Source organism: Megalops cyprinoides, chromosome 4 (genome assembly GCF_013368585.1).
Source record: "Megalops cyprinoides isolate fMegCyp1 chromosome 4, fMegCyp1.pri, whole genome shotgun sequence".
NCBI classification, from domain to species: Eukaryota; Metazoa; Chordata; class Actinopteri; order Elopiformes; family Megalopidae; genus Megalops; species Megalops cyprinoides.
The window spans coordinates 46,305,847-46,318,913 of record NC_050586.1 but is presented as its reverse complement, the minus strand read 5'-3'; the positions used below and the strand labels follow the sequence as shown (position 1 = coordinate 46,318,913).

General features: G+C 43.0%; 1 protein-coding gene across 1 annotated transcript in view; it reads left to right on the top strand.

Moving 5' to 3' along the window:
* Positions 1 to 12,281, top strand: part of adamts12 (ADAM metallopeptidase with thrombospondin type 1 motif, 12) — a 50,179-nt gene extending 37,898 nt beyond the window's left edge. The window contains exons 15-24 of the mRNA XM_036526883.1: positions 2,762 to 3,006; positions 3,259 to 3,400; positions 3,653 to 3,779; positions 4,156 to 4,366; positions 4,682 to 5,707; positions 6,080 to 6,232; positions 6,618 to 6,785; positions 7,775 to 7,921; positions 11,074 to 11,240; positions 11,705 to 12,281. Of these exons, the coding sequence (XP_036382776.1) occupies positions 2,762 to 3,006; positions 3,259 to 3,400; positions 3,653 to 3,779; positions 4,156 to 4,366; positions 4,682 to 5,707; positions 6,080 to 6,232; positions 6,618 to 6,785; positions 7,775 to 7,921; positions 11,074 to 11,240; positions 11,705 to 11,807 (2,489 nt within the window). The 3' untranslated portion in view covers positions 11,808 to 12,281. The remainder of the gene's footprint in view (positions 1 to 2,761; positions 3,007 to 3,258; positions 3,401 to 3,652; positions 3,780 to 4,155; positions 4,367 to 4,681; positions 5,708 to 6,079; positions 6,233 to 6,617; positions 6,786 to 7,774; positions 7,922 to 11,073; positions 11,241 to 11,704) is intronic.
* The last annotated feature ends 786 nt before the right edge of the window (positions 12,282 to 13,067 follow it).

The window sequence follows — 13,067 nt, the reverse complement described above, 5'->3', positions numbered from 1 at the left end:
CTCAAAGCCCCTGCTGAGTCTAGCTTCATGTCATTGACTAGCAATGTCATTATGATGCTATGGCTAACAGATTGGTAATATTGTTGGCTGGTATGGTATTCCACACACAAGTGTGTCTCTACACAGATAAAAATATTTTGAAAGGAATGTATCTTAATGTATTTTCCACTACGGCTATGACAATAACCGCATCACCACAATACCGCGGTCACGAGACGCCTACCGCGGGGTTGAGCTCATTACCGCATCACCGCAATTATTTATTTATTTTAGGGCTGTCAACGTTGGCGCTCGTTCCTGATTAATCTGGAAAGTTTAACGCGTTAATGTTTGAATGCAAATTAATCATACTATCAAGTTTGACCGCAACTTCCTTCCGTAATTCCAGCGCGGATATTTACCTGACTGAATTACTGAAAGGCGTGGCAAACGCAGATGTGCTGAATGGCACATTTCATTTTAACCCTTTCGCATGCAACTTGTTTGTTATAAGCACATCTGCGTTTGCCACGTAAAATAAAAAGACTGTTCGATTTTTTTTTGCAGCACTTTATACAAGCAGTGATTGTAGTAGATAGCCTACCGACATCATGAATGTTCAATTATGTTGCATGTATAAAAACCATTAGCCTAATACTCCCTTACCATCTTCTTATTTGTTGTTTGATTCGAAAAATAATTAAAACTTTTAATGCGGCTACATATAGCCTACCTATTCATGCTGCTTCAGACGCCATTATTGTATAGGCTACAGAATTATGTGAATTAAAATATAAAATATTAAAATGTTAAATGTAAAAATGTTAAAATGTAAAATATTTGTAAGTTTGCAATCACTTTCTAAGTTGTAATCAGCCTTCCCAAGAATAATAAATAAGTTGTTCATGTGCAAACGTTATGGGTTGGCTTTTTGTGTTGTGCGTGGGTTGGAGGGCGGCACCGGGGGCGGCGGTAAACCGCTAAACCGCAGTACTTTGTTGCTTTATTACCGTGGAAAGAAAAAAATCATTACCGTCACAGCCCTATTTTCCACATTCCATTTTTGTGTGTTATGATACAGTAAGTTACTTCAAATTAATTCATGGATAATGGATTAAGACAATGGTTAAACTTAATGATTATTGTTGTAACAATTCAAAAACACGCTTACATAATATTAGTTGCAATAGTCTCATGCTTAACCCAAGTTCAGAGTTACTGAGCTGTAATGTCTAAAACAGTAATGTGTGATGATATTCAGTCTCTGTAAAAGATTGTTGGACACACTCTTGCTTCTCCAGCTTCTCACTCACTCCGGGGGCCTGTGTCCTGGGGTTACATCCTTTGTTCAGTGTGGAGCCATGTGATCACGTGGTGTTTGCTGAGGTCATTCAGCTGCACTGATAATAAGGGAATTCTGGCTGTGAATCTGTCCACTCTCCCTCCTTATGTGCTGCTCTGCTGAGACACGAGTTCATTTTGTTTAGGCTTCCCACTGTGGCTAACTGTTTGACATAGAGACTGTCCTCCAGTCAGGTTACTCTATTAGATCTTTAACTGGTATATCTTATTAAACTACAAGGGTCTTTTTGTTGTGCTGTAAAAGTCTGAGTAAAACATTCTGCCTTGGTGGCAGAGAGAGTCCCACAGCCTGCAAGACCAGTATTCACTTGTGGTTGACCATGTACCTCACCACACGGTCGAGGCCTTGCTTAACCAGGGTTTGTGGAATGAGAAATTTAAATTCAAGCCAACGAGTGAACACGCCTCACTGACTCTTATTTTGTTTACAGTCTATTCTGTACTGGTCTTTTTTGTGCACACTTTGGTACAATGCCCAACGGAGCTAATTCTGCAGTATCTGGAGGAAAGAAGACTAATTTTACCATGCAGATATCTATTCCATGTCACACTCATTCAACATACACTGTATGGACAAAAGTATTCAGACGCCTGACCATTACACCAACAGGGACTGTAATGATATTCAAATACATATACTTTAATATGGAGTTGGTCCCCCTTTTGCAGCTATAACAGCTTCCACTCTTCTTGGAAGGCTTTCCACAAAGAGTTTCTGTGGGAATTTGTGCCCATTCATTCTGTAGAGCATTTATGAGGTCAGGCACTGATGTTGGACAAGGCCTGGCTCACAATCTCCGTTCCAGTTCATCCCAAAGGTGCTCGATGGGGTTGAGGTCAGGGCTCTGTGCGGGCCAGTCAAGTTCTTCCACACCAAACTCATCAAACCATGTCTTTACGGTCCTTGCTTTGTGCACTGGGGCACAGTCATGTTGGAATAGAAAAGGGCCTTCACCAAACTGTTGCCACAAAGTTGGAAGCATAGCATTGTCCAAAATGTCTTGGTATGCTGAAGCGTTAAGATTGCCCTTCACTGGAGATAAGGGGCCTAGCCCAAACCCTGAAAAACAGGTGTGGCCAAATACTTTTGTCGATATAGTGTATGAGTGTACTACAGAGGGTCTGGTACTGGGATGTTTTGGACTAATGTATAATTTAAGGCTTCAGATTTTCCTGCTGAGTAACTCAATCTACCATTTGATTTCTGTCTGTGGTTTGAATAGTAGAAGTGTGAGTGATTATTTTTTGATTGATGAATTTCACTGGTTTCAGTTGCCATTGCAGTGCTAATTTTGCTCTGTCTTGCAGTCTATCAGGACAAGAACACTGCTGTATACCTTACATATCACATTGCACAGCTACTTGCTCTGTAGGCCTGTCATCCAGTCCCATTACTTGCCTTCTGTCTTCCATTCTTCAGGTTATGTGGATGTGGGGCTGATCCCAGTGGGAGCGCGGGACATTTTCATACAGGAAGTTGAAGAATCTGGGAACTTCCTGGCACTGAGGGGGGAGGATCCGGAGGAGTACTACCTAAATGGGCGCTACATCATCCAGTGGAATGGAGAGTACAGTGCAGGCGGGGTGCCGGTCTTCTACGAAAGAACCGGAAACCTGGAGAACTTAACTTCCCCAGGGCCCACAACAAAGCCCATTGTGATCCAGGTGTGCACTTACAACACACAATATAATGTATGAAACACAAGGCATGAAATGCATTTCAGAATCTCTGTTCCTGAAACACAATAAATTGTATCTTATGATCAAGAGATCTGCATGGTCCCAGAAATTCAAACAGACATCATAGGAAACATTAACATGATGAAAATCCCACAAAATTTCCCACATAGAGCATATTTACTGTTTGGATATGGTAACTTGTGAAGATACATGGGATAAATTGGCCCCATTCTCCAGCTGCTGTTCCAAGAGAAGAATCCTGGTATCAAGTATGAGTACACCATCAAGAAGAGCCGACAGAAAGGAAATGAGATCCTCGAGCCTGAGTACAGGTGGAAATATGGAGCCTGGACAGACTGCAGTGCTTCCTGTGGGGCAGGTGACATGGAGCAGGGGTCTTTTTAATGGCTGCCTTTCTGTCTGAGCTGTAACCTTATCAGCATTAGCCCTATTACTGATCTTCTTTCCCAGGAATGTATATGTCACAGCCATCATCTGGTAATTATATGCTTTGTGCTGGGTATTTTCCCATAAGGCGTATATGAAAACGTGTTCTTCTGCCTCTGTATTGTAAGTGCGGTGAATGTCATTTGCTGTGGTCAGAGACATGCTGCTTTCTTCCGGACCACAGGACTGCAGCACCAGCCAGTGCGCTGCTTCGAAGCTGAGGCTGGGGTGGTGGAGGAATCCCTCTGTGACCCGGCCAACCGACCAGAGGACCGACACCGCAAATGCAAGAACATGGACTGTCCCGCAAGGTGGGTCAGCTGTCTCAATTGCATTCTGCTTCTCCCAAGATGTTCCTTCCTGTTCCTCTGGCCAAATTCCAAAGAAAACCCACACAGAGGAGGTGAAGAAAGTCTTGATATTGGAGAGCTCATATCCTGTGAGCGATACAAGAGTTTACAAGCTGAATGAAAAAATGCAACTTACAAATGGGTGAGATAAATATTTCTGGACTGCTTTGTGTTTGAACCTAATTCTAAGTGTTCCAAGACTGGTACTGGTCATCTGAAATGAGCCCAAAGCCTGTAGCACTTTATCCAAGTTTCCAATTCCTTTAAATGCTCATTAAAATCAAAGAGAGTGACTCATGGGTGCTGTGTTTTCTCCTTTTCCCATCATGCCCCCCAGGTGGTGGGTGGGCGGCTGGCAGCCGTGCACAGCCACCTGCGGTCCATCAGGGGTTAAGAAGCGGACGGTCCTCTGCGTCCGCACTGTTGGAGGGGAGGAGCGCGTCCTGCACCCCGGAGACTGCAAGCATCTGCTCAAACCCAAGCCCGTGGTTCCCTGCAATCGGGACCTGCCATGTGGATCAAACTGGGCCATGGGGACCTGGAGCGAGGTGAGCTGTGGACTCACAGACTTTGACTTCCTCTTTGATGAAAGGCAGAGATTAAATGGTAGTGTGGTCCATATTTGGTGTCCTAGGCTGCAGTGTGCCTGGAAAGAAACTACATTTCCCAGTTCCTGTTGTTCGGTAAAGTACACTAAGGTGCCAAATCTGTCAGTATTATTCTGACAATTACTGAATGAGATGGGCAAATGGATTTGTTTATGGATTACTACTTTGGATGAATTTAAACAAATACATTCCATGACCTTCAACTTAACACTTTTTTTTGTTTTTGTTTGTTGGGTTTCATACCTTCTCTTTCAGTGCCCTGTGTCATGTGGAGGAGGGGTGAGATCTCGGATGGTTACCTGTGTGACTGCACCCAGAGTCAGGTGCGACATCTCCACCAAGCCCCGCTCCAAGTCCCTGTGTGGCCTCCAAAGTTGCCCCTCCAGCACCAGGAGAAGGATCATCACCAAGGTCACTACCCATAAGCCTGAGACCCAGTCTCGGGGACCAGATCACTCTCCCTCAACAATAGCACCAGCAACCATTATGACCTCAACAGTTGCAACCACAACAACAACAACCAAAGCAACCACCCCCATTGCAACTACCAGCCCTGTCTCCCACTCCACTGCTTCTGACTTCATCAACATAGAGGACTATGAGTTCAACTTCATCGTGGTGAAGAACACCAGTTCAGGGAACAGAGGAGGAGTCACCCCTAAACGCAAACCTGCTGGCAGGGGCTCCAAAGGAAATTATGTCACAGAGGAGGATGAAGGAAGCACTCCCAGTTTCCAGTTCCCAGATGTGGAGCTGAAGTATACCCCTGGGTATGACTACATCATAGAGGACACCACCGCCGCAGGGCCAAGGATCCCAGAGGTGAGCACAGTTACAACACATGCCCCTCTTGGGTCAACTACATCCAGGCCCTCAACAGGCGCTTACAGAGTGATCTCCACGACTCCAGCACCACACACCACCACAAGCCAAAGGGTCAGAACCACAAGTTGGCCCCGTCAGACTACGCCCTTCATCAAGCCAGATACTAAGTGGAAGCCGAGAACCACGGGCACACCCAAAACTACCCAGCACCCTCACAGGGGCTCGGTAAAGACAAGCAGCACCACAGAGGTCCTACACCCCACAGTGACAGTCCTCAGAGTAGGGTTTGGAAGGACCATTGTGCCCCCACAGAGAAGCAGCACCATACCACCACCGAAGGGACACAGGTCCGGGCCCGTTCCAGATCCAGTGAGCTCCACTAGCGACCACGAGAACCTGGACGCCAAGCCCACAGTCAGCATGGAGGTGTCCTGGGTGGTGGGGAATTGGAGTGAGGTAGGTGGGCACTTTTTTAACATACAGCCTTATCTATAGCAACTTAAAAGCTTACATTCTTACATTTTACATGTTCTACAACCCATTTATACAGCTAGATTAGCTAGGTGGAGCAAGGGAGTTGAAACATAACAGGACATCCTCTTCTCAGGATTCCAGTGCATGTCCCTGAGTTCGAGGGTATAGTACCGTAATCACTGAACGGCATGTTGTCCATTGTTGTTGGGGTGGTGAGAAACCTGGGCTAGTGAGTATTTGTGGCTATAGAGCTCAGGTTGGGTACAGCTATCAAACCATATGGCGGGCTACTTCACCTGAATTTCTCCAAGATCCAACAGTGCACTGCATTTTGCCCTCTCTTCCTCTGCCCAGTGTTCCACATCCTGTGGCCTGGGTGCCATGTGGAGGACCGTGGTGTGCAGCTCCTCTCAGGAGAGCGACTGCATTGGCATCAAGAGGCCGGAACCTGCCCGACGGTGCCACCTCCGCCCCTGTGCTGCCTGGCACAGCGGGAACTGGAGTAAGGTGAGAGGGCCGTGAGAGGGGGCAGAGAGGAATGAGAGATGTTGGAGAGAAAGCAAGAGCAGAGGACAGCGGAGGAGGAGAGAAGAAAGTGTAATGTGGAAGCTCCTGACTTATCATCACAGTTAAAAATATGAGTACACCAAGTAACCATTTTCCACAGTTTTATAACAAAGTGAGATTCTTCATCATGTCCTTGAGCAAGTCAAAGCAACTCATGCAAACATTTACTGCTCTCAGAATTGAGGGACAATTTTGTGCATATTCTAAATAGCCCCTGAATCCAGCAGATGAGATTGTTCTCTGATTAGAATGTCATGGCATTGTAAAAGGCTGAGGGCTAAATGTCATTAAGACCTTCATTCACTGCCCTGGTGTTTCTCCTCAGTGCCCAGAGGGCTGTCTGAGTGGCGTGAAGCAGCGCGAAGTGCAGTGCATCGACACCCAGAGCAAGCGGCAGCTGCGCCCATTCCACTGCCAGGCTTACAAGCCCCCCAGCTCACGGCCCTGCTCTCCCCAACTCTGTCGAGAGTGGCACCACTCCCCCTGGGGCAAGGTACTGTGGGTAATGTAGGCACACAAGGAAAACACTTCTATGCTCCATGTTAGTGTTTGTAAACCCAGTGGAGCATACCACATCAGAATAAACATACTGTTTATTCTACACTGTTGTCAGTCAATAAGTAAATAAGTACTAGATCTAGTACTTGTAGTATCTAGTACTTGGACTCTAGTACTAGATACTAGTACTAGAGTCCAAAGGGGTTATGTCAAACATTTACATCTCATGGTGCCTGATAGTTCTTTTTTTGGGGGGACAGGGGTGTACAGGCTCTGCTCAGACACAGGATATTGCCAGCAAGTTACATTTGTAGATTTTGTCAGGGTTTAAGGACTTTTGTGTTGCATTTTCTTTTTAAAAATCTACAGGATTATTAAGGTATGAATATGTGAAAGTTATTTACACATACAGGGAGGTGCTGTCCTAAGATGAATAAATCAGAATTTTAGAGAACTGTGTTTGAATTCCAGAATTTTACTAGTTTAATTTCCAAGCATTTGTACCCATTTAGAATGTCAAATGACACCATACAGCAATAAGGAAATCATGATTTTTGACATTTAAGACGCATTGATAAAAATAGTAAATTCAAACAAAAAATGTTTCCATGGTTCATATTTTGAGATAAAGGCCACTGTTCAGCCTAACCAAAATCAGCTTTTTCTTTATATTTGAATATTGAATGTCTATCGAATGTCAGCATTATTTTTTTTGGTCCTTACACAACAGTTGGTATTTTGTGGTTACTGTAGCTTAAAATCTATTTGTTGTAGAAAATTCATTGTATGAAATAAATTTCTGATACTTAAATTTGATGATCAAGTTGAGCACAAAGGCAGTTGCGGTTACAGTGCATGTTGTTGTATTCACCATTATCACCCTGCTGAGTCATGTGATTGTGGTCTGAAGTTAGAGAATGCTGATGTCTGGCTACCTGCAGCGCGGTGTTGAGAGGCCTGTCGTTTCTGTCCGCTCACCCCCAGTGCTCAAAGACCTGTGGGGAGGGGATGAGGGAGCGGCTGGTGTACTGTCCTGAGCACAACCGCTGCAACCCCAACCAGAGGCCCAGCAGCACAGAGCCCTGCAACCAGCAGCACTGTAGCCAGTGGGTCACAGAGCCCTGGGAGGAGGTGAGTCTGCTCTGGGGGATCAGAGAGGAGCTGCACACTGGATTAGCGCTCATGCTACTATTATTACTCATAGCAAGTTACATTGCTGCATTTAATGGAAAGGCCAGTCCACAGCCCAGTCAGAATTTTTGAAAAGTGTTTCTTATAAAGAATAGAATAGAATATAGAGTAGACCTTTATTAATTCTTAAGAGGGGAAACAGCTTTTCCTCAGAATCTGCTAAATAAACAGACAAAAGGACATTGTATCAGTAAAGGTAAACAAAGTGGCAGACCAGTTTCATTCCACAAACATAAAACCCATCAATCCAGTGGTCATTACCTAGTGTGAGAGTAGCAGTTGTGACAGAAGCTAAAACAGTGTTCTCATGCTGCATTCAACACACAGAACTCACTTCATTCAGAACTCACTTCATTCTCACTGCATCTGTAGTATGTACCATAATCCATCCATTTATGTTTCTGAGGTATTTAGGCTTGTACTAACTGTCAGGATATGCCTTTTGAGTAATCAATGCATTGACCTTGATTTTGTAAGTTTTGTTTGCCCTCCCATGCAAGCACACCGTTGAATAACTGGTAACAGGGGTGGTAACACACTGACAGAACACCAGTAACATCTTGCTTTACACATTTAAGAGCCTGAAATTCCTCAGAAAAAAAACACAATTGTGCATTTGCATTCCTAAACATATCATCAATATTTAATGTCTATTGTAACTTATTACTGTACACCCCTGAACATGTTTAGGAATCAACTGTTTCAACATTGGTGTTCTGAATTTTTATCCAACGACCGACTCCTTTTCCTTACCTTTAAGAAATACCAGTGTTTTAGCGTTGTTAACATTTGAATCTAAGATGTTCTTCCACCATGGCACAAACTCAACATAAATGATAATATTTCTATATACATCATCTTCTCCATTCATATAAACCCCACGTCTGAGGTCATCTTATAAAGTCTGGAGATGATGCAAATTGTGGCTAACCCCATCTGCTCTGAGTAAGATAAACAAACTTGAGAAGAGGGCTGTACCCACATGATTTCTCAGTGTTCAGTGTATGTGCTTTTTTACTGAGAAGATTGAGGGAGCTCCCTTATGTCTTTAAAGGGGTTCCTTTGTGTCTGTTTATCTGCATGTAAATGACCTTTGTGTGCCATGAAGACCACAGAATGAATCAAGCGTCTGGGTTTGTGAAGATTAGACAAAGCTGTGATACAAGTAGTGGTGAAGTGATTGTCATTTTCCACTGCCAGTCATTTGAGACTCAAGTGCACATTTCTAATCAAATTCAAATTACATGACCATCTGGATATAGCTCAAAAGTTTCCATAACACAGTCCGTACAGTAAACATAAAACCATGAGTGAGGATTAAAGACAATAAGGTGACAGGTGTTGTGAAGGTACTGTTAAATCCAGGAACAAATGTAATTTTTACGAGCATAGACCATGCTAGTGAAAAGATGAATTGCCTCACGGCTAATGCTGGCCCATTCTTTTTGCCGTAGTATCTACTCAAGTGAAAGACCTAATCGAAGAGAGAGGAGTTTCCTCCACTGTGTGCTTACTATTGTTATCTGTGAGCGCTTTCCACCGCCCCTCCAGTTTCATATTCATTGTGGCAGTAGATATGCAGTCAGATCACATTCACATACCAAATAAGGCAATGAATCAGAATGTGGTGAGAACCAGACCTCAAACTCCCACAAAATTGCAACAATACAACAGGAAACCTTTGTCTGCATATATCTTACTTGCATTTTGAAACCCTGTTGTAATTTTATAGATTTATCACTGAGAGACAGGTAATTTCAAATCCCCCACCCCCACTTATGTTTAAACTCATGCACAGTAAATTTCTGAACATGACCTGACATGATAGTTTGAAAGTTTCATGATGTGAAAGAAAATTTGCATGCTGGGACAGAATTCCATGCTGGATGACTCAGTTATTACCTGCTCCTCACAGACAAGCTTCAGATCATCTTAACAAACAGGATTAGGTAAATCCCCTTGGGCTCAAAGGGATGTGGAGGTGGGACACGTTTGTCATTTGATACATACACGTAACATCTCCATTAGGTTATTTTGAGTCTTGAAATTTGATGATTACATTTACAGAAATCTCAAGCATCCCAACCTGGAATTGACTCATTAACATTCATTAAGTGATTTTTTAAAATAACAATGAAGTATTTAATAGAGTCGCTTATAGTAATATTTCAAAGAAAAATAAAGAATAAAATTATATTTTTGAATTTTTTTCATGTATATAGCTGAAAATATATTGTAGTGTAATAAAACTGCTAGTGCTTGTATTTTTGTGATAGAATGTCGTAATATATTGATTGAAATATCACGTAAATTATTGAAACACATTTAACTCAAATAATATTTGGATTTGTTTTTCTCATTTGTGCCCAGTGTTTTGACAAAATGGCTGATGAGTTTCATCATCAAATACTTTTAGAAAATTGTCGTGTGATAATCCCCACATTGAACCAAATGTAATTAGTTAGGCAAAACTAGTTAAGAGATAACTGGTCTAGAAATAGTTCTTAGAAGCATTTGCTTCCTGCTTCCTTGCTTCCTGTTTGGAATGCAAGAAAAGACTTTTCATTAAAAAAATGAAATGCCTTAATACTAAACAAATGAAGCAAGTAGTTTTTTGGCATGTTGATAGCAATACAGTTGGCTCATGATGAATTTATCATCATGAGTGCACTGAACAGCCCTCCTCAAAATCTGAGCAGCTGTACAAGAGTCACATAGAGACATAGTTGCATTATCTATTATTTATAGAATATGGTTCTAAAAATTAGACTGTGTTGATTGTGTTGGCTGAAGTGCGTCTTGAGTCTTAAACTGAAAGACTTAGAAAGCGTTCGAAGAAATCTTTAATAATATTGGTTTAAAGCTGATAAAGTGTTACATAAGAGAAGAATGTGAATTTTCTCTTCTAAGCAAACGGTGTGTTTGAATATGTCCAAGCTGGTTTACAGTCCCTTCAGCAGAATTTGCTTTGGGCCAGGTAAACAGTTTCAACAGCAGCGTCAAAACTGCAGTGTGATGGTGCGCTTAATGAATAACTAGCAGTGTGTTTGTTGTGCCATTGATTGCTGTCATTGGTGTCTTATCTTGGCCAGTGCACAGTGAGCTGCGGGGGAGGGGTGCAGCACCGCGTGGTGAGGTGCGCGAGCGGAGAGCCAGGGATGTCGGAGAGCAGCGCTCTGTGCCCAAAGAGCACGAGGCCTGACAGCTTCCAGAAGTGCAACCTCCAGGAATGTAAAAAGAAACAAGGTGGGAGATGCCAGCAATGATTACTGTTGGTTCACTGAGCCGGATTTCACCGCTTCCATTGCCTGAGACTGAACCACGCATCCTGAGAGAGAGCTCCTGTCCATGTTGTAGAAAGATGCAGCTTGATGTTTAATTGATCTACTATCCGCTTCCAGGTTGTCCCACCTGTGAATAGTCGATCTCGAAAAAAATCTCAGTTGCAACAGTTGGGTGGCAGGGCTATATTTTCCCATGGGCACGAGTTGTTACTGTTGATATCTGTTATGTAATCTGGTTTCTCCTTCACTTGAACATAAAAATATTAGCCTTCCAATGCTGCTGGTCTTGTGTAAGAGAAGGCAACGAGAAGATAGAAGCTGAGTTGTAGCACGGTAGCCCCTGAACGCATGTATTGCACTGTGGTGGAAATCTTGCCCTATGCCTTTGTTCTCATCCAGGTTTCTTACCCCTGTTTGCCTCCGCAGTTCCATGGTGCAGTAAGGACAGTATGTCCACCCGCTTCTGCGAGAAGCTGAAGCTCCTGGGCCGCTGCTCTCTCAGCTCTGTCCGGAAACAGTGCTGTGTCACCTGCATGGGGTAACTCCAGTGGTTGCCCCCCACGCCAGACTCAAACTGCCACGCACATCACAGACGGGGGCTGACAAAACTGGTTTCATCCAAACACAACACACCACAAACAGATTCCTGCTTGAATCTGATTACATCCCATCTGTTTTTGCTGTAAATGGGAACTCCACCTAGATACAGAATCTGCGGTTTTCTCCTTACAGACTTATGTTTTTTTTTCTTCATTGATGCTGTCAATCACAACTGCTCTGGAATACACAGCCTTGTTTGCACTTTCTGGACTTCATACTCTCATCGTACTTTCTCTGCAAACACTATGCTCAGCGCAGCCTCTAACCAAACTGGGTCCAAACAGAACTGGACCACCCTCTGGCCAGTGGCCCTCTGAGACTCATCTGTTCTGACAGTACCAGTTTCCTCAAGCCTCACAGGAACCACAGCAAAAAGAGATAAGCATTCTGGCTGCACAAAACATTGAAAGTAACCATCAGCCTTACATTATAAATCAGCTAAAATCCACTGTCCCTTTTGACTTTTGATTCAGACTATTGTGACTACATGTATGTTTTTGTTTTTGTCATGGACTGCTTCTGTTTCATCGGAACTGAAATAACTTTCTATCTGGATGTTAGAAAATCTGATGTATGAGCAGCAGTGTGGGCTTTTACAAATGAGCTGGAAGAGAATATGATATGCATAGTTTGTTTTATCATTAGTGCAAAAGTGCTGTCTGTACCTTTTAAGTCATGAGGTCCTTGACTGTTAAGTACCTTGGACAACTGATGAAAATCTGCTCTCAGATCTACGGTGCACTGTGGTTTCTCTCATTCATCTTTGTTAGGCACAAATAATTACCATATTCATCTGAAAATATGAATACTTTGGTAAATACATTATTCATTTGCAGCATTCACATCTGCATTGCTGTTTGTCTTTTCTTGCAGAAATGTTACTCAGTAAAAGTTCTGGTTGGAAGTCTTTTTCAAAACAGTGTTATGGATAGAATGGTAAAAGTTGGTGCTTGTGAAAAATGAGGAGAGTGTTCATAGTCTTATGATTTAACCACACTAGTTAATTGCTGTTTAATTGCATATTGAAATAGGAAAGAGAATTTGACTGTGCACTCCTTTGCTCCAGGTTCTTTATTTATTAATTCACTACAGAAGACCCCAGTTTCAGCACAACTGTGTTGCCTTGAAATTTTGATATTGCAGTGGTACCTCCTGTGGTACACTATCACTTTTTAGCTGAAACAGAGGCAAACATCCACAAT